Source organism: Gadus morhua, unplaced genomic scaffold, assembly GCF_902167405.1.
Source record: "Gadus morhua unplaced genomic scaffold, gadMor3.0, whole genome shotgun sequence".
In the NCBI taxonomy this organism is placed as follows: domain Eukaryota; kingdom Metazoa; phylum Chordata; class Actinopteri; order Gadiformes; family Gadidae; genus Gadus; species Gadus morhua.
Genome location: NW_021963981.1, coordinates 15,221 through 37,500, shown reverse-complemented (window position 1 = coordinate 37,500; position 22,280 = coordinate 15,221). Strand labels below are relative to the sequence as shown.

The 22,280-nt window shown below is 49.0% G+C and overlaps 1 protein-coding gene across 2 annotated transcripts in view; it reads left to right on the top strand.

Annotated features, from left to right (window-relative positions):
• The window catches only part of LOC115538466 (adhesion G protein-coupled receptor L3), a 47,545-nt gene that overhangs the window by 10,792 nt on the left and 14,473 nt on the right, over positions 1 to 22,280 (top strand). Inside the window, exons 3-6 of one of the 2 annotated variants that reach the window (XM_030350035.1) lie at positions 8,341 to 8,787; positions 13,799 to 13,902; positions 17,864 to 18,049; positions 20,367 to 20,405. In XM_030350035.1, the coding sequence (XP_030205895.1) occupies positions 8,341 to 8,787; positions 13,799 to 13,902; positions 17,864 to 18,049; positions 20,367 to 20,405 (776 nt within the window). The remainder of the gene's footprint in view (positions 1 to 8,340; positions 8,788 to 13,798; positions 13,903 to 17,863; positions 18,050 to 20,366; positions 20,406 to 22,280) is intronic. The other variant, XM_030350036.1, reaches the window with a different exon arrangement.

The window sequence follows — 22,280 nt, the reverse complement described above, 5'->3', positions numbered from 1 at the left end:
ATGTGAATGCATAAATAAATAGATGAATGTCGTACGCACACGCGTGTGTCAAATCTATACGTTAAATATACTGGGGGTAAGACAGGGGGGCCGTGGTTTCTCTGTGTGTTGTATTTTTCCTTCTGGTCTCTCTCTGATGCACCGTGCGGTACTTCAGTGAGCGGCGGGGGGTGGAACCAGGGCAGTGTCTTAATATTAATCAAGTCGGAGCAGACACCTCTCCCCGGCTCGCCAGTCTTCTGACTCTCCCACCCTGAGGCTCTTTAGCGGTTGGCGAGCACCCCGGTATCGCTGGAAAGGAGGGGGGGAAGAAGAAAAAGACAAACACACACACACACACACACACACAGACACACAGACACACAGACACACACACACACACACACACACACACACACACACACACACACACACAGAGCTATCGACTGCAGTGTTCGATGTCCAGTACATTCGAGCAAGAAGGTTTTTTTTTTGTTCGTTTATTCTTTTATTGGGTGATCTTCCAGCGCTTCCATTTTGTTACTTTTCTTATCCGTGATGATGTTCTGCTCTGGAATATGCTTTGTGTGCGTTTCGGCTTGTATATACTATTTGTGGTTGTTGTGCTTTATACATTGTTCCTACAATGCACACACACGCACACACACACACACACACACACACACACACACTCACACACACACAGATGGACACACACACATACACACAAAGGCGCACACATACACACACACACACAAAGGCACACCCAAACACACATAGGCACACACATACATACACACGCACGTACAATATGAAAATATGGATTTTTGAATCCACGGGACTCCCAGCTAATCTCATCAGGGCTCCTCTTTATTATGCATCTGCAAACGAGATAACAAAAACTAGTGCTCTTACCGATTACGTGCATGCGTGCGGACATGCCTGCCAAACAAAATTCCAAAAATCAATCCACGTTAGATAGCATCTGTCTGATTGAGTCCAGATCCAGACCCCTTGCTACTACTTCCTGTCTCCTCTGTGTAGACGCAGAGCCACTTCCTGGGCCCACGCCAGTGTTGTAATCTCCTCTCTGCATGGCCGGAGTGTGTGTGTGTGTGTGTGTGTGTGTGTGTGTGTGTGTGTGTGTGTGTGTGTGTGTGTGTGTGTGTGTGTGTGTGTGTGTGTGTGTGTGTGTGTGTGTGTGTGTGTGTGTGTGTGTGTGTGTGTGTGTGTGCGTGCGTGCGTGTGTATTTGTTAGCGCTGATGCTAAGTAACCTCAAGTGCTGCCCCTATAACCAGAGGGAGGGGGTGAGAGAGGGACGGAGGGAGGAGAGGGGGAGAGAAAGAGAGAGAGAGAGAGAGGGAGGGAGAGAGGGAGAGGGGGAGAGGGAGGGAGAGAGGGAGGGAGAGAGGGAGAGGGGGAGAGAGAGGGAGAGAGGGAGGGAGAGAGGGAGAGGGGGAGAGAGAGGGAGAGAGGGAGATTGCTAAACAATGCACAGCTCCCCTCCATTATGGCCTTCATCACATCATGGCATTACCAGATGTCTGGCTGCATAAATTACCACACTTTATCCCCTTACTGCACAGCCTCACACACCCATCCACACATGCTACCCACGCATGTCGACGATGCACACGTGCACACACAATATATCGGCCAGGATTTCTCACTTCTCCCTTCTCCCACCTTGTACACACATCCACATGAGTGCACATGCACACAGACGTGCACAAGCAGACGCACTCACGAACACACAGTCGCTCAAGGATAGAGTGCAGAGCTCCTGCGGCTTATTGTAAAGCCTGGTTGAAACTAAAGCAAGGAATTGATGGGGACTCATATGCATCTATACCGCCCTTATTATAATATATGTTATATTTTATAAATAGTGACACGTATGTTTATATTATGTGATGTTATGTATGTATGTATGTATTTATGTATGTATGCATGTATGTATGTATGTATGTATGTATATATATATATATATATATATATATATATATATATATATATATATATATATAGTAGACCTTGAGGTTGTATCAATCTTTCCTTTCATCCTCAGAAGTAGCTTTTATCCTAACTTTCAATAGAAAAGTCGATGGAAAAGACGGCGTTTTGAGACCTTTCTCTTGGTCGGATACGACACGCAACAGCCAGCCCCCGACTAATTAGCTAAGACCGAAAGCTTTGAAACTGAGCACAGTGAACACTGAGTGCACCGTAACTCCCCCCAACTCCCTTCTGCAGTCTTTTGTTCATTCTATCTTTATTTCGTTCTCGGGCAACAAAAAAAAGGGGCACATGATGTTTCTGAAGCGGAGCTTGGATGACTGGTGAAGTGTTGGGTTGTAGTGTTGGGTTGTGGTGGGGGGTGGTGGGGGGGTTGGATTCTTTGAGAAGGAAACGTGCAGTCTTTGTGTGAAATGTGTAAGACTGTCCTTTTGTGGTAAAGGTTTTGAACGGCGTTGTAATGGGATTCTGCCCCAAGCATGGGTCTGGATAGCATTACCATTAATTGCCGCGCATATGGGCGGTAATGGTGTATATTTATAATTTAATTGAAGCCTCTGTTATGTCATTAGTATTTAACACTGATACATTGTTCAACGCCTGCACCATTATGTAAATATCTGACCACCTAGTTAAAATATCCGTAGGATGAATATGTATGATGAATATATTTGAGCTCGTAAAAAAAAAAAATCATGATTCTGCTTTATGCAATAAAACGGTGAGTTCCAAATGGATCAGAGAGTCAAGGACGGGATTTTTTTTACTCACGAAAAAGAGCAGATTCTGAAACATGTCCCATAGCTATAGCTACTGGGGACTATAGCTTCAATGATCTCCCAGTACTGCGGACTATAGCGTCACTGGTCTCCTACTGGTGACCTTGTTCTATAGCTGCGATGGTCTCCCAGCACTTTGGACCGTAGCTGTGCTGGTCTCCCAGTACTTGGACTATGTACCACAGCTACACTCGTCTCCCAGTACTGGGACCATAGCGCCAATGGTTTTCCCAGTACTGGGGACTGTGTACCATAGCTTCACTGGTGTCCTGGTCTCACCCTGATTGATAATCAGGGGGAACTTGAGGTGCTCAAACTCGTTTAAGAGCGTGTGTGGGAGCCGAGGCTATGTAGGAGAGGAGGGGAACGAGACATCAGCGGTCATGTGTCCGCGTCCCCGCTGTGTTCTCAGATATAGAGATATATATTTTTTGCCCGGCTCGGCCGGAACAGATTTCTGCCACCAAAGCAGCAGGTCACAGAAACAGCCCTTTACAGAATACTAAATATCACCCAGCCCCCGCACACACTGAACCGAACGGCTGTTTTCACTGCCCCCCTCCCCCCACCACCACCACCACCAGCACCTCCACCCTCACCACCACCCCCACTACGACCCTTTTTTGTGACGGGGCAAAGGAAACCGGCCAAGCACAACAAAATGTCCTTGTACCTTTTCCAAAGAAACAACGTGCGTGTTTTTGTGTGTTGGGTTGTGTGTTGTGTGTCTTTGTGTCCCCGAGGAGCTTTGTGCCACGTGTGTGCGTTCGGTGTGTGTGTGTGTGTGTGTGTGTGTGTGTGTGTGTGTGTGTGTGTGTGTGTGTGTGTGTGTGTGTGTGTGTGTGTGTGTGTGTGTGTGTGTGTGTGTGTGTGAAGGTGCATGTGTGTGAGGGTGCTTGTGTGTGTGTATGTGCGTGTGTGTTGAATCTATGTGGCTCAAATCCACAATGATGCCTCCCTTTTTCTTTTTTGGGGGGGGGGGGGGGGTGTTTATACACAACCAAAATGACATCCAGTTTTGCCCGAGTTGCGTTTTCTGTCTTTCTTCATCCCCATCTCTTGTACAACTCGGGGGAGAATATTTTTTCACAAAAAAAGTGGCATTCGTGTTAAAGAGAGGAAACTGCAGCTCCATTCTACAGCCCGCATTCATGCCATCCCATACTTAATTCTGTGTCAACGCTGCCTTGCATTCCTCTGCTATTTTATCAGGAGTTGGTAGCCGTGTGCTTTTTCTGTTTATCTTCTTCTCCTTTTAACAAGCGGAACCATCTAGTGCAACAATGGGCCCCTTGTTGTTATCCACCACAGGTCACTTCACCACGGACCTCAACTCCTACTACTACTGGGACTAATGCTAGTGGTACACTGTGTCCTGAGCCAACCTTGACATGGCTCTCATTGCCTCATAACCATTTTTTGCCAAGGTTGAGTTTGAGCGTTATGCCTGGGATAGCGTGGGACGAGTGGTGACTCTCGCTGACTCAATTAGAAAGCGGATGTCATGTTTCCATGGTGACCCTTACCTATTCCAACGTGACACGGACTAGAATAGTGCCGCGTGGTTTTAAAAAGGTGGGCATGGCCACTAATGATTTGATTGCAACCATGGCAACTATCTCGCTCTCTCTCTCGCGCTCTCTTTCTCCCTCAACATTTACTTGTGGATATTTCTGTCAAAACTTTCACTCCGTTCTTTTCTGTCGTTCAAATCGGCTGAGCGGGAGAAACATGACAGTTTGAAGGAGATGAGTGGTTAACTTAAAATTCAGGCTTTCTCGAGTCTCTATATATATCTATACATACCAAGCACCATCTTGGATCCAAACCCCCAACCAGCTACTGCCTTGTTCCAAGATGGCCGCATCGGATGGTTAAACTCCCCAGGTCCCCAACACACAACGCACAGGCCCGCTACACCGATACGAAACACCAACCACCACACACGTGGCGCTTGTCTTTTTTCCCCCCGCGGCTCGGCTCATCGAGCAACATGACCGTTTGTTCCCGCTCGCGTCTCCGTCTCCGTGTCCTACTTTACTTCCTCCTTACAGGGACAAACCGCCAGCGCAGCGCCGTTTCAGTTTGTTCCCGATCTAACCCCCCCCCCCCCCCCCATCTTTTTTAATAATCAGAAGGATAGATAATAATAAACAGGAGCCATGAATGTCTGTCTGCCTGCCTGCCTGCCTGTCTGTCTGTCTGTCTGCCTGTCTGTCTGTCTGTCTGTCTGTCTGTGTCTCTTTCTCTTTCTCTCTCTCTCCCTCTCTCTCTCTCACACTCTTGTTCTCTTTCTCTCTCTCTCTCTCTCTCTCTCTCTCTCTCTCTCTCTCTCTCTCTCTCTCTCTCCCTCTCTCTCTCTCACACTCTTGTTCTCCCTCTTTCGCGCTTTCTGGCCTCGCGTCTGACATTACCGCATCCAAAGAGACAGCGGAGGCATGTGGCAGTGACACAGATCAATGCGACCCCCCACTCCGACCCGCGGCAGAATGTTAACGGAGATCGGCGTGGCGACGAAGACGTTTGCCTCCAATGTTAAGGACTACTTTGGGAAGAAATCAAAAACAGTTTTTGCTTGGACTCGTCGAATGGCCGGTTTGTGCACGTGCGCGTGTTAGTTCGTGCATGTGTGCATGCACTCATGTTCCGAGGCGCGTTTAAGTGCAGTGTATCTCCGGCGTGACACCACTCCCATTATATATCATCTCCATGTTCTCATAAAGGATTATTAGAAGTCGCTCTGCGAATGACATTTCCAGGCGACTGGGTTTGAAGGAAAAAAAACACACACACACAGACACACACAGAGGGAACAAGCTGGGTGCTTATTTTGTGATTAAACGCTTGTAAACGTTTCACTCCATTGATGAAATGGCTGCTCAGTCGTACTGGAGATACCTGCGAAGGTTAACACACGCACACGCACGCACACACGCACACGCACACACACACACACACACACACACACACACGAACGCGACAGCAAGTTATTCTGGCGGTGGGTGGTGAGTATGCCTAATCAGTCGTTGTCGGCTGTTTTTTGTATCTGTTTGGTGTCTGCTGTTTTTGGTATCTGCTTATAACACAAACAAGCGAACAACGAGGCTTCAGTCGGTTTTCGTATCTGTTTATTGTCGACTGAGTTTTGCATCTGTATATTGTCGGTTTTTTGCGGAGGTTTTTTTAACCTCTTAACAGTCGGCTTTATCGTTAACTGTTTATCGTTGGACACCTTAAGAGCTTGGTAAACTGAGGCTTGTGGTCGGCTGTGGTTACACTGGAGGTCTGATGAGCTGTCAGTGGCCATTGTTGTTGTTCAGTTTTCACCTGGGCAGCTATCGCCTGCGTTAACATGAAGGGAATGTATCCGTTCATTTTCTGGACTTCGTTGACCTCAAGTGAACCTTGTGTAAGAGTTGATGCACTAGTTAGCGGTTCAGCCACTCAATGAAAGCAGTACGTCACCGGGAACTCAACGAATTCTGCTCGTTTCGCTCTCGATCGGGAGTTTGAAGGGTCTTGATTAGTCATTGTTCGAGGCTGCCGTGCTATAACACACTCCGCACTTATGCCTTTGCGTCTAATGAGCTAGCATGGCCGTAGGGCTAATGTCATGTAACTGCTTATCCTTTTTCACCAAGGGAGCAAAACGAAGAACAAATTACCATGTGTGTGGGAAGGCTGATTTATTGAGGGAATGTCATGGAGGGTGTGTGTGTTTCGATTGTGTGTGTGTGTGTGTGTGTGTGTGTGTGTGTGTGCGTGTGTGAGACCATGTTTAACCGCAGTGTGTGTTTTAGTGTCAAGGTATTGACCATTGAGCCTTTAACCATGTACACTCTTATATCTCTACGCTTTCATCCAAAGCACGAGCACATGTGTGTGTGTGTGAGTGTATGTTTGTTTGTGTGTGTGTGTGTGTGTACGCACTAGTGTGTGTCTGGTTTCCACGGCGACCCCCTCCTGGCCAGCAGCTCAGTTTAATAGGGACATTAGCCCGGGTCCCCCATGAGGGCCGGGGGGCCGGAAGCGCCCGACAACCAGGAAGCAGAGTAATCCCCCCGGCTTATCCCCTCACTCCAGCCGGCGCACAGCGACCCAACACGGGGGACCATGTGCACTTATCCCCCCCCCTCAGCCCCAACACACACACACACACAAGCACGCACACACACACACACAAGCACGCACACACACACACACACACAAGCACGCACACACACACACACAAGCACACACACACACACACACACAAGCACGCACACACACACACACAAGCACGCACACACACACACACACACAAGCACGCACACACACACACACAAGCACACACACACACACACACACAAGCACGCACACACACACACACAAGCACGCACACACACACACACAAGCACGCACACACACACACACACAAGCACACACACACACACACACACACAAGCACGCACACACACACACACAAGCACGCACACACACACACACACACAAGCTCGCACACACACACACACAAGCACGCACACACACACACACAAGCACGCACACACACACGTACACACGCACACATGCACGCGCACACGTACACAGACACAAGCACAAACACGTACGCACACACAGGTGCACACACGCACAAGCACACAAGTTCAAGCTCATGAAAACACACACAAACACACACACCCATGCAAGCACACACATTCGCACACACACACGCGCGCGCGCAAACACACGCGCACAAACACACACACCGAACAGGGCCTGAGGAGCTACACGGCTCATGCATGTCCTCATGTCTGACCCTTAGCCTGTAGTGTGTTGTGTGTGTCAGTAGTGTGTGTGTTTGTGTGTCAGGTAGTGTTTTGCAGTGTGTTGCTTTCGTTGCGTGTGTGTATCGTGGAGGTCGGCTGAGGACATACGTATTCATTGGAGGCTTCACAGCACTCTCTTTTGAACGCCCATCCAAAGAGAGCAGACTGAATTACCCCCCCCCCCCCCCCCCCCGGCCCCCCCGCTGTGCTACCTACCAGTCTCACTCCCACAGCACGGGGAACGTGAGGCTCCAGCGCGGAGACAAATCTACGGCGGGGGGAGAAAACAGAACAACAGCGAGTGTCTCCACGCTGTTGTGCAATAATTACATTTCATTCATCCGGGAGAAACACATTGAGGCACTTACATCTCTCCCCGTCTCGCCGACTTCCAATCCTGTTTCTTCACCGAGTTCTCCCGCTCTTCCCGGGTGAGGCAGTAGCCGAGAAGGTAGAGCGGGTTGGCTGGTAGCAGCAAAGGCTGCTAGTTCGATCCCCGGCTCGGAGTGTCGAGGTGTCTTTGAGCGAAACACCTCACCCCGACTGCTCCCGACGAGCTGGCTGTCGCCCTGCGTGGCTGACTCCGCCTTGGGTCTGTGAGTGTGTGTATGAATGGGTGGATGTCAGGCGATATTGTAAAGCTCTTCGCATCAAAGCGCTATCTAAATGCAGTCCGTGTACCATTTCTGTGTCTGCGTCTCGTTCTGACGTCTCGCCTCCGCCTCCTCTCCCCCCCCCCCCCCCCCCCCCCCCCCCCCAGAGTCCTCGTCCTCCGTGATGGTGTTCCAGGACACCGCCACCCGCACCACCCCCCGCGCCCCGCCCGTCACCGTGACAACCGGCACCACCTCCACCGCCGTCGCGGTGGGCAGCGGCACCTCCGCCCTGACCCGCGGGGGCCCGGGCACCGTCAGGCCCCCCGGCGGCGGCGGCGGCGGCACCACCACCACCGTCGCCGCCGGCAACGGCAACGCCCGGGTCACCGCGAGGACGACGACCGCCACCGCCACCAGCACCACGGGCGCGGCCCCGCCCCTCACGCCGGCGCAGGCCTTCGTGCCCGAGGGCGCCAGCCGCTCGCCGGCCTCCTCCCGCCTGCCCGCCGTCCGGGTGGAGAACTGCATCGCCATGGTGATGGCGGACGTGTCCTGGCCCCGCACCACCCAGGGCCTGGCGGCCCGGATGCCCTGCCCCCCGGGGACTCTGGGTAAACCGCTTTTTGGGGATTTGTTTCCGTTTCGGAGGGGGGTGGGGGGGGGTCGTTCCCCTAGCAACGCATTTTGAGCCGGTTTCAGCGAAGCGTGAGGTTGAGATCGGTCTACGATTGTTGCTGGGTGAGGGTACTGAAAAAGGAGATTGGGGTTAGTGACAGTGCAGCACTACATAGTAGACTCATGATTCATGATTCTTTATTGTTTTATTAACCTTTCACTATTTTGAAACTTTTATCCAGAGCAGCCTATTGGTCATTTATACGTAGGTAGGGTCAGCGGTCCCAGGTAGGGGTCAGGGGTCGCAGGTAGGGGCTAAGGGTCAGGGGTCACAGGTAGGGGTCAGGGGTCACAGGTAGGGGTCAGGGGTCACGGGTATGGGCTAGGGGTAAGGGGTCACAGGTAGGGCTCTTACTTAAGTCAACTTTTGGGATCGAACCTGAGACCTTTCCTCTGTGCGTCCCAAACAAGTCTCCCTGATATGAATGTCCCTCATTTCATTGGTCGGTGGTGTCTACCACTTCCTGTATCCTTCGCGGCTCCATCCTGTCGCTTCTGATTCTCTACACCCGCGTCATTCAGACCGTCAGAGACGGGCCGAGGCAGAAGATAGCCGCGTGTGTTTTTTAAAACGACAGATGCGTTGGCTTAAGCGCACACAGACACACACACACACGCACCGGACACGCACTCTCTCTAGAAAATCTCTTGTTTCTCTCACTTGCAGGAAACAATTAGCCAGCTTCATTTAGCTGTAAACACATTCACAGTCGTCGCCGTTAAGAGCGCTGGCGTTCCTTGTTTGTGTGGTTCTGTCTCATTAGCAGCTCATTATTAATGCCGGCCTTCATTTCTGCCAAGGTATCGTTGCAGAGAGCGACGTAAGATGCAAGACTTAAGGATCTTTTCTTCACACAATGCGCGTCTGCAGAGCGCGACAATGAGTGATAATATAATCCAATATTAAGTAGGAATAATCATTGAAAAGAGAAGAACGGTATCTTTGGTGTCTTATTGAAAAATAAATATATGTTAATGTTTCAAAGTGAACAAAGAAACGATCTCTTCGCTAAAAGAAGATCCATCCATGAATTTGTGTTTTAAAACGGAAAAGTCTTAACTAATGAGAATGAAATTAAATGAGTAATTCAATTGCAGTAGGATGAACATGGATCAAAGCTTTAAAAAAACGTAACTCTCTCTCACATTCATCAAAAACAGATGTATGTATCCCCCCCAATAAAAAGTACCAATTGTAATGTTAACAAAAGCACGGTATGTGACTGTGGGGCCCGATGGAGAGAGTGCTGACTCAGAATGTAGGTATGACCCCCCAGAGGTCAAAGGTCATGGGGTCACACTAGACGAGCATAGGATGAAAGCCCCACAAGCTTAAAGAAACGCCCGGGGCGCTCCACTAATCGTTTTTTAATTAGCCGCCAAACAGCGAGAGGGAATCAATGCCTTCACTCCGTCACACCGCCAGGTAGGTACCTGGTGGGTTGGCCTGCTTGGCCAGGAGTGTTTAAATAAAGACTTGGAGACTATTACATCGAAGGCAGCACAGACTTTGATGAAATACAAATGATAAGGCTCAACCCTGAACACTGCGACCCGCGTTCGATTCCTGCGGGGTCCTTTGCTGCATGTCCCCCCCTCTACCTCCCATACCGTCCTCTCTATCTCACTGTATAATAAAGCATGCAAAGTACAAACTATGAAGCGTTTAGGGGTCATTTCTTGTCTGCGGTGGAGGAGCCTCCATCTTGTTTGAAACCTCCAGATGGCGGAGTGTCGCGCTGACTCTTGGGTGACGGCTGCGGGCCGCGGTGTCTTGTTTGTGATTCCGTCTCGTCTCCGATGGAAGCCGTTCCCGGGTTCATCAAACAGAAAAACGCAAACACGTCGGCACGCACGCACACACACCAACACAAACACGGACGCACGTACCCCTCGCTAATGATCAACAGAGGCGCCTTCGAGACCTCGCGAGCTGCCCTCATCAGGCGAGATGAGAGGCGCGCGTTTTTCCCCGACTTTGGTCTCTCTGCCGGCACGTGCTCCTGAGGCGGCCGTGTCCCGGGAACGCCGCCGCCGCCGTTGCTACGCCGAGAGCTCTCCGCCCTTCGAACGCACTTTGAAAAGTTTTCCTCTTGCCGCATCCATCCGACCTTCAATCTGTGTCTCTCTCTCTCTCTTTCTCCCTCGCTGTTTTTCTTTCTGTCTAGCCCTCTCATTCGCTCTTTCTTTCTCTTTCTCTCCCGCTGTTTATATTTCTCTCTCGCTCTGGTTCATTCTCTCTCTTTCTCTCTCTCTCTCTCTCTGTCGCTTTATCTCTCTCTCTTTCTCTCTCTCTGTCTCTCTCTCTGTCTCGCTCTCTCTCTGTCTCGCACTCTCTCTCTTTCTTTCCCTCTGGCTCTCGCTCTCTCTCTCTCTCTCTCTCTCTTTCTCTCTCTCTGTCTCTCTCTCTCTCTCTCTATCGCTTTGTCTCTCTCTCTTTCTCTCTCTCTGTCTCTCTCTCTGTCTCGCTCTCTCTCTGTCTCGCACTCTCTCTCTTTCTTTCCCTCTGGCTCTCGCTCTCTCTCTGTCATCATCGTTCCATCTCTCCTGCAGCGGGTCCCCTATCTATCTCTGTGTCCCTCTCTTTATTTTCTGCTCTCTCCTTTCCCCTTCCTCTCCATCTGTCTATCTGTCGAGGCTCAGACTCTGGGTTTTTTTCATCTCATTCTGGACTGGGTACTGCGGAAAGGTCTATCTGATGAACTCATCACGCGCCGGGCTGTCCGAGCTGGACTAGATGTAGGAAATTAAGTGTCAATCATCAAACTGTGTCAAACAAAACATCAAACTAAAATACGGACATTCACCGTATATATTGGTTAATGTCCGTGTCATATCCCCTCCTTCCTCTCTCTCTCTCTCTCTCTCTCTCTCTCTCTCTCTGTCTCTGTCTCTGTCTCTCTCTCCCTCTCCCTCTCCCTCTGTCTCTGTCTCTGTCTCTGTCTCTGTCTCTGTCTCTGTCTCTCTCTCCCTCTCCCTCTGTCTCTGTCTCTGTCTCTCTCTCTGTCTCTGTCTCTGTCTCTCTCTCTCTCTCTCTCTCTGTCTCTCTTTCTTTCTTCCCCCCCATACCCATACCCCAGGGCATAAACAAGGAGAGGTCCATTATGCGGTTTTCTTTTTGTCCCCAATCACTGCCGTCAATGGTGAGGGGAAACAAGTGTATATTCTCCCATGCCCTTGAAGTCAATTCCCAATTCCCTCTCTGGAAATGAAACTGAAGTTTCAACAAAATTCAAATAGCCCCTTATTTGTATTAATTACATGTTACATCATTCCGGGGGAGAAAGTTCAGCAGAATTAAGAGTTAGATAAGAGCAGTGCTTCAGTCAGCCCAGATGGGGAATTGAGTCAAAGCAGAAAGTTCAAGACCTCGGTAGACTTAAAAAGAGACACAAATTCAAAACGAGAGCATGACTAAAAGAAACGCACGGAAATGATCTAACGTCACAACAACAGTATTTGAAAATAAATCCATATGATAAACGATTTTTATTTCCGCTGAAAATGTTAGAAAAGAGGGTGTGCCTTCGCCCTGCGGTGGAAACAGGCCCTTTCCCCTTCAGCGAGGGGGGTCAGCCTATTTTTTCATTTTATCTCCGTTATTTCCCGAGCTAACCTTTCTGCGCTCCGCCACAGGAAGGCACAGAAGGTGAACAGGGCCTCATGCGTTGCTTCCTTGCACTCAAATATTCCTGGCTGACACACGTTGGGAAATCCCAGGCTACGCCCGGCTGAATCACAAAGACCACCGGTTTCTGCTGAGCTGGGCAACAGGAAGCCTGCCGGCTGGTTTGAGTCTGGCTTCCATGACGCCGCAGTCGGTAGTCTGCTCACCGGCAGAGGTTATTGTCTATTTTGCTTTGTCGCCGAAATAAGTAGCAACGAGAACAGCCCTGATCTCTGTGAGCAGGGGAAGGAACGGTGCGGGTTTTATTCGTTTCCATGGCGACGTCCGTCACACAGAAGCAAACCGGCCCTGAGGAAGTCTTCGACGATTACGCTGATGTACTGTTAAGGAAAACACTGACTCAGAGCTCTAAAACTTAAACTGCCGTCCCCAGCTCAGTATCAATAGCAGTTCATCATCTTCTGAAATCTTTGTCAAAAACACCTGTTGAATCGTCCTGTTTTCAAAGTCTAGGCCGTCTCTCACTCTCCAAGAGCCACTCACCGGCGTCAACTTAGCAGGCGTCAGGTGACATCAAACACGATCCGGTTTCACAGTCTTTGCGATAAAAACAAAAGTGTCCGATTACAATCGGAGACGGCAAATTAATCGGGTTTGATTAATCCTTCCTTTGGTCCCCATCTAGGTGCTAGATTAACTAAGGGAATGATATGTGTGATCTGTCGCCGAGCGACGTCCTGAGGGAGGAAGGGCGTTGGTGATAGTGTGTCGGGTAGCGGGGGGTGAAACGGGAACGCAGTGTGTGTGTAAAGTGACGATGGGCAACATTGAGTAAGTAAACAGGCTTGCTTTGGCCCAGAGGGATTGCATTAACTGGAGCACACTCTTGCACATGGTCTCTCGATCCTGAACGTTGACAAGTGTGTGTGTTGTGGCACGCACACACACACACACACACACACACACACACACACAAACACACACACACACACACACACACACACACACACACACACACAGGTTATAAATCACAGGCCAGGAGCTGCCCTGTTTCATCAGAGGCATTACGTCACGCTTCAAATTGAATTCCAGGGTCAGAGTGAAGCTTCATTATGTTGTCACTGACCCACATGTCCTGTTATTCTTCCCGTCTCTGTTTTTCATTATTTCTCTTCTCTTTCTTCTTCTTCCTCTCCATTCTGTTTTTGTTTACTATTTATTTTCTTTCCTTGTCCTTTTTTCTCCTTTTCCCATCCCCGTTGTCCTTCTCGTTTAATTCCTCACTCGCTCTCTGTCTCTCTCTCTCCCCCCCCCCACAGGGGTGGCCACGTACACGTGTGTGGGGCCCGAGGGCTACTGGGACCCCCAGGGGCCCGACCTCAGCAACTGCACCTCCCCCTGGGTCAACATCATCAGCCAGAAGGTACACACCCACCCACCACTCTCGTCGCCACGGCAACCGTCGTCGTGCCAACCACTCTCCTCCCCGCTGTAGCCGGATGCCTGGCCTTCAAAGAGTGCAACCCGCCCGCTCGCTTCCTCGTTTGAAACAACCCTGTGAACCGCTCAGGCAAAACGACACTCTTGTTCCCAGCCCAGCCTCTGGACAGACACGCTGCAACAAGCGGCTTGAATAAATCACCTGATTTCGGCTCGATTGACTCATTAGGACGTATGCGCTTGGCCTTTAAATATAACTCTGTAAATAATATATACTTTCAGAGTTGGGTTGAGAAAAGAAGCAGAGTGGCCCCTGAGCTCAAAAAGCACAATTACCGCTCCGTCCGTCCGTTTCAAAGAAACTGCTCCGAAATGTGGTTTTTATCCCCGCCCTGGAGCCTAATTGGTCAGTTTAAGGTATTGATTAGTCGAAAGGCCTCGCTCAAAAAGGCAACAGAAATCGCGGTACACGGGGGTGTCGAGATTCCACTGAATAACAAAGCCGCGGGCGGCACTCGGTCACAGGCTGTTTAGTATAAAGAAGCGCTTCAGATCGTCTGCGAGGGCATTAGTAATACTTAATGGGCGAGGCATGCGGTTCTGGCACAGCAAAGCCCCCCCCCCCCCTCCCACACACAGCCTGCGTATATCTTTGTTTTTCCCTCGCCGGAAGTACTCCATGATGTATACTTCACGCATCACCTGAATCTATAACGACATCGCACACCACGGTTTGAGAGGGGAAAAGGTTTAAAGGATTAAAACCACCACGCTGTCCACCCATCGCCCGGGGTGGCGTCACGGGGGGTTGGAACACCCCTGCCTGTTGCACACCACCACCAGCCAGGCCTATTAGCTAAACAGCGTCTCGCAGAGTGGATGTCTGGGTGGGTGGCGGCGAAGGCGGAGGAGGAAGGGGGGTATTAATGTGTCAGGTGCAATTTTCCCAAGCAGAATGCCACTTGAGGAGTGCCATAAAATGCCAGAGTGGGACGTTTGTTTTGCGGACGCGCGGCGCCATTATGCTGAAGTTCATTCGGCGGCGTTCTCCCCCTCTCCCCCTCCTCCTCCTCCTCCCCGTCCCTGTTCCAGCGCTTTATTGTTCCCTCCTCCGGTGAATGCTACGGCTCTTTGAGGCTGTTAGAACAGCGGCTATGAGGTTCATTGCTTATGCGTCACTGGTCGTATAGCTGGTAATAGTGCTCTTGAATTCACTATTGGCTCTCAGGTTTTTTCTTTTCTTTTATTGTTGACCAAGGACGAGAGAGAGAGAGAGAGAGAGAGAGAGAGAGAGAGAGAGAGAGAGAGAGAGAGAGAGAGAGAGAGAGAGAGAGAGAGAGAGAGAGAGAGAGAGAGAGAGAGAGAGAGAGAGAGAGAGTGATGGAAGGACGAGATAGAGATAGGGCGAGAGATAGAGAGGAAACATGGATTGATGGACGGAGAGAGAGAGAGAGAGAAAGGACGAGAGACGGAGAGAGAGAAAGGACGAGAGACGGAGAGAGAGAAAGGACGAGAGACGGAGAATGGAGAGGACGAGATAGAGAGAGGACGAGAGATTGAGAGGAAACATGGACAGATAGATGGGCAGAGGGAGAGATTTAAAGACAGATACAGAGCGGGGGAAATAGAGTGAGGGACAGGGAGAGTGATGGAGATAAAGAGAGAGAGGTCGCTACATGGTGAGAGATGGACAGGGAGCCATTGGGAAGATAGTGATAGAGAGAGAACACTGGGAGGAAGATGGATGAAGAGAGAGTGAGAGCAACGGCTCCAAGAGCGGACATGATGTCCTACAGACATGTCCTAATCTGAATGATGTAATTGGCCATGATTAATAAACAACAGAGGCAATCAGGGCAAGTGGCTCGGCAAATGAGGCGGTCCGTTAGGTGATGTCACCGCGGTTTCTCTTACAGTAATCAAAGTATCGGATTGGAACCGGAAACTCCCCCCCCCCCCCCCCCTCCCTCTTCCCCGACACACATATAACACTATCGCTGTTCAGCCGATAGAACAGCGGGCGGAGATCCTCGACGGTTTGAACCTTGTTCACCGTATCGATGAGTGAGTCAGGCCGATGTGATGACATCATTCACAACCTGGATAGAGAGGCTTTCAAAATACCCTTCGACGGCAGGTCTTTAAGGTCCTGGGCTAAGGACAGTCCACAGTCTCCAAGACAAACTTCAAACCCCAAATAATCTTGATTTTGTTCATATCGATGCGGTAACATTTGCAATTTTGAGTGTAACATCGTCTACGCTGCTTTGAAGTGATAGAATGATGGAGGTACACGCATTTTTTGAAGGCGCACACCACATTGCTGTTTTTTTTTGGGATGTGGTAATGGAAATATGAAAGAAATAAAGAAGGTTTGAGCTAGATGAGATGGTGGTTTACATGTGTGTGCGTGTGTGTGTGTGAGTGAGTGAGTGTGTGTGTGCGAGGGAGAGAAAGATAAAAGCTGGCTAGATAAAGAAGGTAGAAAGTCGGTTGGAAAACTCAAGAAATGCTCCCAAAAACGATGAAGAAATGTGCCTACTCCACCGACACGAGGGAACTAGGCACAAACCATGAGAGACAAACGGGGGGGGGGGGGGGGATGGAGGAGCAAATGAAGGGTTTATTTACCCGAATTCAGAACCTGTCGTGGGAGAGAAGGGATGAAAACAGTGAATGTGGATGTCAACACCACAGAGCTATAAATCAACAGTTCCTTTGCTTTCCGGGCTCTAAGGTAACAAACACACCGTGAAGACAACGTCAACACAAACACACAAACAACCTACAAGACCATTAGGGAGAAGTCATAGCATTAACGGCAGGAGGGGGCATTGCCAACAGCAATCTGTTTACATATTGTTGTTTTAATTGATTGAATAACTTTAAATTTATTCATTTTAATCCAGGATGTTTTACATAATGTTTTTTAATTTGGAGCCACCCGATTGTTATACGATACAAGATAATGGGGACAGCACCGTTATTAAGATGGAGTTTGTATCTCCCAAATATCAGAATAATTGAATAACGTGCCTTGCTCAAAGCCCATTGCCATTTGTCATTAAGCCCTGCCATAAGGGAAAGGCAGCAGAGTTAATGGTAGTGTTGATTTTAAAGAAATAATTTTATTCATAATTTAATTTATAAATTAAAATTGTCATGAAAGCCATGAAAGTGTATAATGGCGGCCATCCTTTACCAAGGTTTAGTCCTCCGTACGCCCAACATATGGAGCGGGCTTAGCCTGGCAGTTGAGTTGTCTCATTTCCTCTTGGCCTCGTGAAGTGAACGAAGGGTGCGACGTGCTGTCTATATATATATTTAGTTTGTCTTCTGGAGTCCATGTCATCTCAACACAGCAGAACAAAATCCATTACAAACAAGGCAGCATCTGCCGTGCTCGACACACACACCACCCCATTTCCTCACAAATCTGTAAATAGCATGTCGTCAGATTCATAATGGCTGTCTAGGGAAATGTTTGCAATGGTTGATTTCATAATTGCCTCTGGATCTGTATTGGCCCCGGTTTGCTCTTGGCCAAAGGATAGCATTGCATGCGATAATTGCACATAATGTTCCCCCGGTCGACAGACGGAGAATGTATCAGCCAAATAGCATCACAAACATCAAGTACAGGTACACACTCTATATATGGCGCCATGCTTGTAATGCGTTTGGATAAAAAAAATCCATCAGATGCAATGGTATTAAAAAATAGTCATCATGTACGCAATCCAAAACTGAAAATGTCTGAATGTATGTGTTATATATATATTATGTAAACATGCATGATAAACATAGCATATGTAGCTATTTACAGATTTAATTTCAGTTTCAGTTTCAACTTCGCTTTCAGTTTCAGTTTCAGTTTCAGTTTCAGTTACAGATTCAGTTTGGATCAAAAAAAATTGGACCAATCCCTCCTACGCCCCCCTCAGATCAAAGCAGGCGAGACGGCGGCGGCCATCGCCCGCGAGCTGGCGGAGCAGACCAAGAGCAACCTCCAGGCGGGGGACATCACGTCCACTGTGCGCCACATGGTGCAGCTGGTGGACCTGCTGGACGTGCAGCTGAGGAACCTCACGCCCGGCGGCAAGGACAGCGCCGCACGCAGCCTCAACAAGGTACGCCCGAGTCGGGCCGCGGTTGGAGGACGAGCGTTCGCGAAAGAGGGTTTCTCGAAAGAGCGCTCTCGAAAGAACATTCTTAAAAGAGCGTTCAAGAAAGTGTGTTCTCGATAGAGCATTCTTTGACAGAGCGTTCTCAAAAGAGTGTTCTCAAAAGAGCATTCTCAAAAGAGCGTTCTCACAAGAGTGTTCTCACAAGAGCGTTCCCAAAAGAGTGTCCTCAAAAGATGGTGCTCGAGCGAGATAACGGACCCGAAGTGTTTTGTCTTTCTCGATGTTCTCCACGTTCTGGCGATCTGGCGGTAGCTGACAGCCAGGATAAACATTAACCCTACCGAACCTACCTTACGTATCTACACTGTTTGATATCAACGCTCAGTATTGGCAGGCGTTCCTCGTTAATGTCCAAGTTTGGGAGACTTCAATCATAGTTCTTATGCTAGTCTGCTAGTCTAAAAAGTTCAGCAGGCAACACTGAGGGTAAACCTTTTTTTGCCCTGGGGGAATGCTAAAACATTAGCAAAGCTTAGGCTTTCATGCTGTCTTATACAGTATACTGTCTTGTATTTTGACTAACTTGTAACTGTAATCTGCCGACAGCATATCTGTCATGCTCATTGAAAAGGAAAAAAAGGATAAAGAATGGATAAAGAAAAAAATTCCCCAGTCGGTTTTGACCAGTAAGCGCACAAAATAACATATTTAAATGAGGCGCATTGAAGAAGCCCAGCTCTTCTCAATGTGCTATTATTATTAATTTATCTCACTCAAGATGGAGCTAATGCGACAACTCGTCTCCAATTAACACCCAGAGAATACCAGAGGGACCAGTAAGGCAAAGCAGAATGCATCGGCAGAGCAACCAAACATAAGTGGAATTGAAAATGTCAGCCTGTTAATATGTTCGATCGAGGCCCTTGGAATGGGAACACCTGTTACCCCATCCCTTTTTATTTAGTTTTGGTTTCACTTTCATTTCAGTGACGCGGAAGGCCCAGCTGTCCCCCATTGAGATTTTTTTTAGTGCCAGTCTTCACCGTGGAAGCGCTGCTCAGGATAGATGGACAAGAGGGGATGAGGAGGGGTTATTTAGAAGAGCAACGCGTGGAACAAATTTGTGCTGATGAGCAACTTGAGTTTATAATGCCACTCGAAAAATACAAATCAAATAAAAAAGGCGCCAAAACTCGAGAGAGTGACGGGTCACAGTAGCACTTCATTTTTCCCTGGCGATAATGAGGGCCTTAATGAGCGAGATCTGGCGCGAACACTGTTGATGAAGATTAACGAGGAAATCACCGAAAGCCACCGTGGCTCCTTAGCAGACAGCAGTCGTCGTGTCTTCTCCTAAAGCTTTCCCTGGTTGAATCGGCCCCGCAGAGCGTCGGGAAACACACAAGACAATGAACGGAGCGGTATAGAGATGAACAACGTAGATTTCCTATTATGCTTCCCTGTCCTCGCTTCTCCAAAGTCAAAAGACAAAGAGGAGCCTGAATCTCTTTCAGGAGCAGTCTGGCGCGTTGCTGATGTTTACCTCCCGATGTTCAATCACTTTGACACAATCTGCACAGAGCTAAGCGAATTAAAGATTCCTTTGATACCGGAACTCTAGACACTCCGCCGGGCGGACAAAAAAAGGGGAAGGGGGATTGGATTGGCAAACGTTGAGATCAGTGGCTCCCTCCTCACGATCAAGGTGACACGGGTTAACCACGCTAACTGTGCTAACTCGGCGGTGAGGGGCTAACCGTTAGCGCCGTTAGCCACCGCCGGGAAGCTCAAGAAGGCCTTCTCATTCGTGAAAGCACGGTGGAAGCGCCGAGTACTGACCTACTTGTCGGAGGTACATCTGTTTTGTGGTGTTTTTATTTTCTTCCTCATCTAAATTGTCTTCCTCGCCCTGATTTGATGAGTCATCGCGCATCGCGGTACATTTTACAACTGCCGTTGTAAAATCACAGAAAAGCCGTTACTTTCTGCAAAAGTAACGTCCGTTTAACTGCAGATAAAATATAATAGTCACCTTGGAACTTAAGAAGCGTGTTTGGTGGTGTCTCCCAGGTCTAGACCCAAGCGGCCCCTGACCACGCAAGCCTCCTACTAATTAGGGAAAGGTGCTTAGCTTTCCAGGCAAGAGGGTATAATTAATGACGAGAGCGGCTCTTTACCTCGTTAGTTTCAATCGCGTGGCACTACAGTTTTGTACAACTTTCAGGTCATTAGTTGTTTGTTGTTTTATAAGTGATGGCATTTGTCCTGGCTAATTGCTCTTTTTTTTTCTTCAACACTGTGATTCTCCTTGGATTTGCAGCTCCAGAAAAGGGAACGCTCCTGCAGGTTTTATGTACAGGTATTGAGACTTTGACCCAACTTACCCGTCGATTCCATTTGTATTTGTACCCATACCATATCCGCCGCAACAGCGATGCATCCATTATTCATGGCCCACCCCTCCATCGCATGCAGTCCTTGGTGATGTGGTTTCGCCCTGCTCCTCTCCTAATGTGCTTTAGTGTTTTTATTTTCTTCCCCATCCTCGACATTCCCTCTGAAAAACACGACGATGTGCATTATATCTGTGTGTGAGTGCCTCGCTCCCTGTAGAGATAACGTCTCCTGGAAGTGCAACATCTCTCAAGCGGTGCGTCAAGGAAAATCAAACCTGTGGTCCAGAGTGATGCTGGTGCTTTTTGGTCGGCGTAGCGGTTGGTTTTAACAAACCCTATCTATTGTACTTCAGCTACTGGATCGTCGAGTACCTACCCTGTCTTTAGTCGAATCAAGGGAACTTAATCTCCCACTCAGGTCGGGCTCGGATGTAATTATGAACCACCATGACGCCACAAGCACGCCTCGACTTTGTTTTAGTGCTGGACCCAGAGAAACCGCCAGCCCACTGGGTTTTAAGGTAAAAAACGTTAATAAATGGACTCCCTCCTGTTTTCATTACAGAGCATATATCACTGCTTTAGAATACGCCTTTGCTATGAATAATATCTTCCCTAACTGCATTTAATCAACGCCGTTAACAAGGGTAGGAGTCAACACTTAATGCTACAGCTGCGTGCTCGGAGAGTGTTGCTATCGTGTTTTCATATGGTGTTTTCGACGATAACAAAGTTGATAAAATGGCCTTACACCTCTAAGCATCGCTTTATGCCGTGTATTCTATAGTTTCTAGACCGCCACAGTGTCTAAACCGCGGCTCGACTCATCATCCTTGATTGTTCTGAGAAGCGTCGGCGCGATTACAACCACTCAAGCCGCGGCTGACCTGCTCGCTAACACACCGCGGTGCGTCTAATTAAACACACGGTCGACGGCGCTAACACATATTTACTTTCCCGCCGGCACTTCAATTGGTTTAAGCTGCTCAAAGGTATGGATGGACGAGGCCTGAGTTTCTCTGTTTCCCTTTTTTTTTTCTCCTTCTTCTTCCAAGCGGGGTGAAACAACTCGGTGGCTCTGCACTCAGTCAGCCAGAACCCATAGAGCCGTCTCCGAATGGGCCTCATGCATAATGCATGTGTGGCCCATTTCATCTTGTTCCCTCTGTACTCAGCGCTTTGTATAGGCTACAGGGTGACTTCTAACCATATATATATATATATATATATATGTATACGGAGTGGTTTTGGAGTGACACCCAAGGGGTGCCATCTCACTGTCGGCCCAGAATCCCATCCACCTTTTGAGATGCTCTTCCCGTCGAGATGACAGCTTCTCGACCCCTCCCCGTTGTTGTAAAGCAGATGGCGTTCTCAAGAATGCCGCCGCCCATTAATGGCCAGATGTTTGTGTCTTAAACGCACGCTCAGTCTCGCCGCCGTTTGCCAAACAACAACAACAACACGTCGTGTCGTCTGATTGCTCTCAGAAGTCCTGGAGGCAGGTGGGGCGTCGTGCAGGGAAAGAGAGAGAGTCGTGCGAACGCACAACCCCGGGATGGAAAACAAGATGGTCCCTTTCAGGACGGCAGTGGCGTTGTGTGCGTCGTTCACACGTTAGGCTCCGGGTTTTGGAAGCGGAAGGTTGCTAGTTCGATTCCCGGCTCCAGCCGGAGTGTCGAGGTGTCCCTGAGCAAGGCACCTCACCCTGACTGCTCCCGTATAAAAGTGTGTGCCCTGAATGTAAATGTTCAATATAAGTGGAATCGGTCGAAAGATGAACTGATTTGAGGCATGACCTGGAAGCCGTCTCTTCCACTGCAATGAGTTTGAGGTCT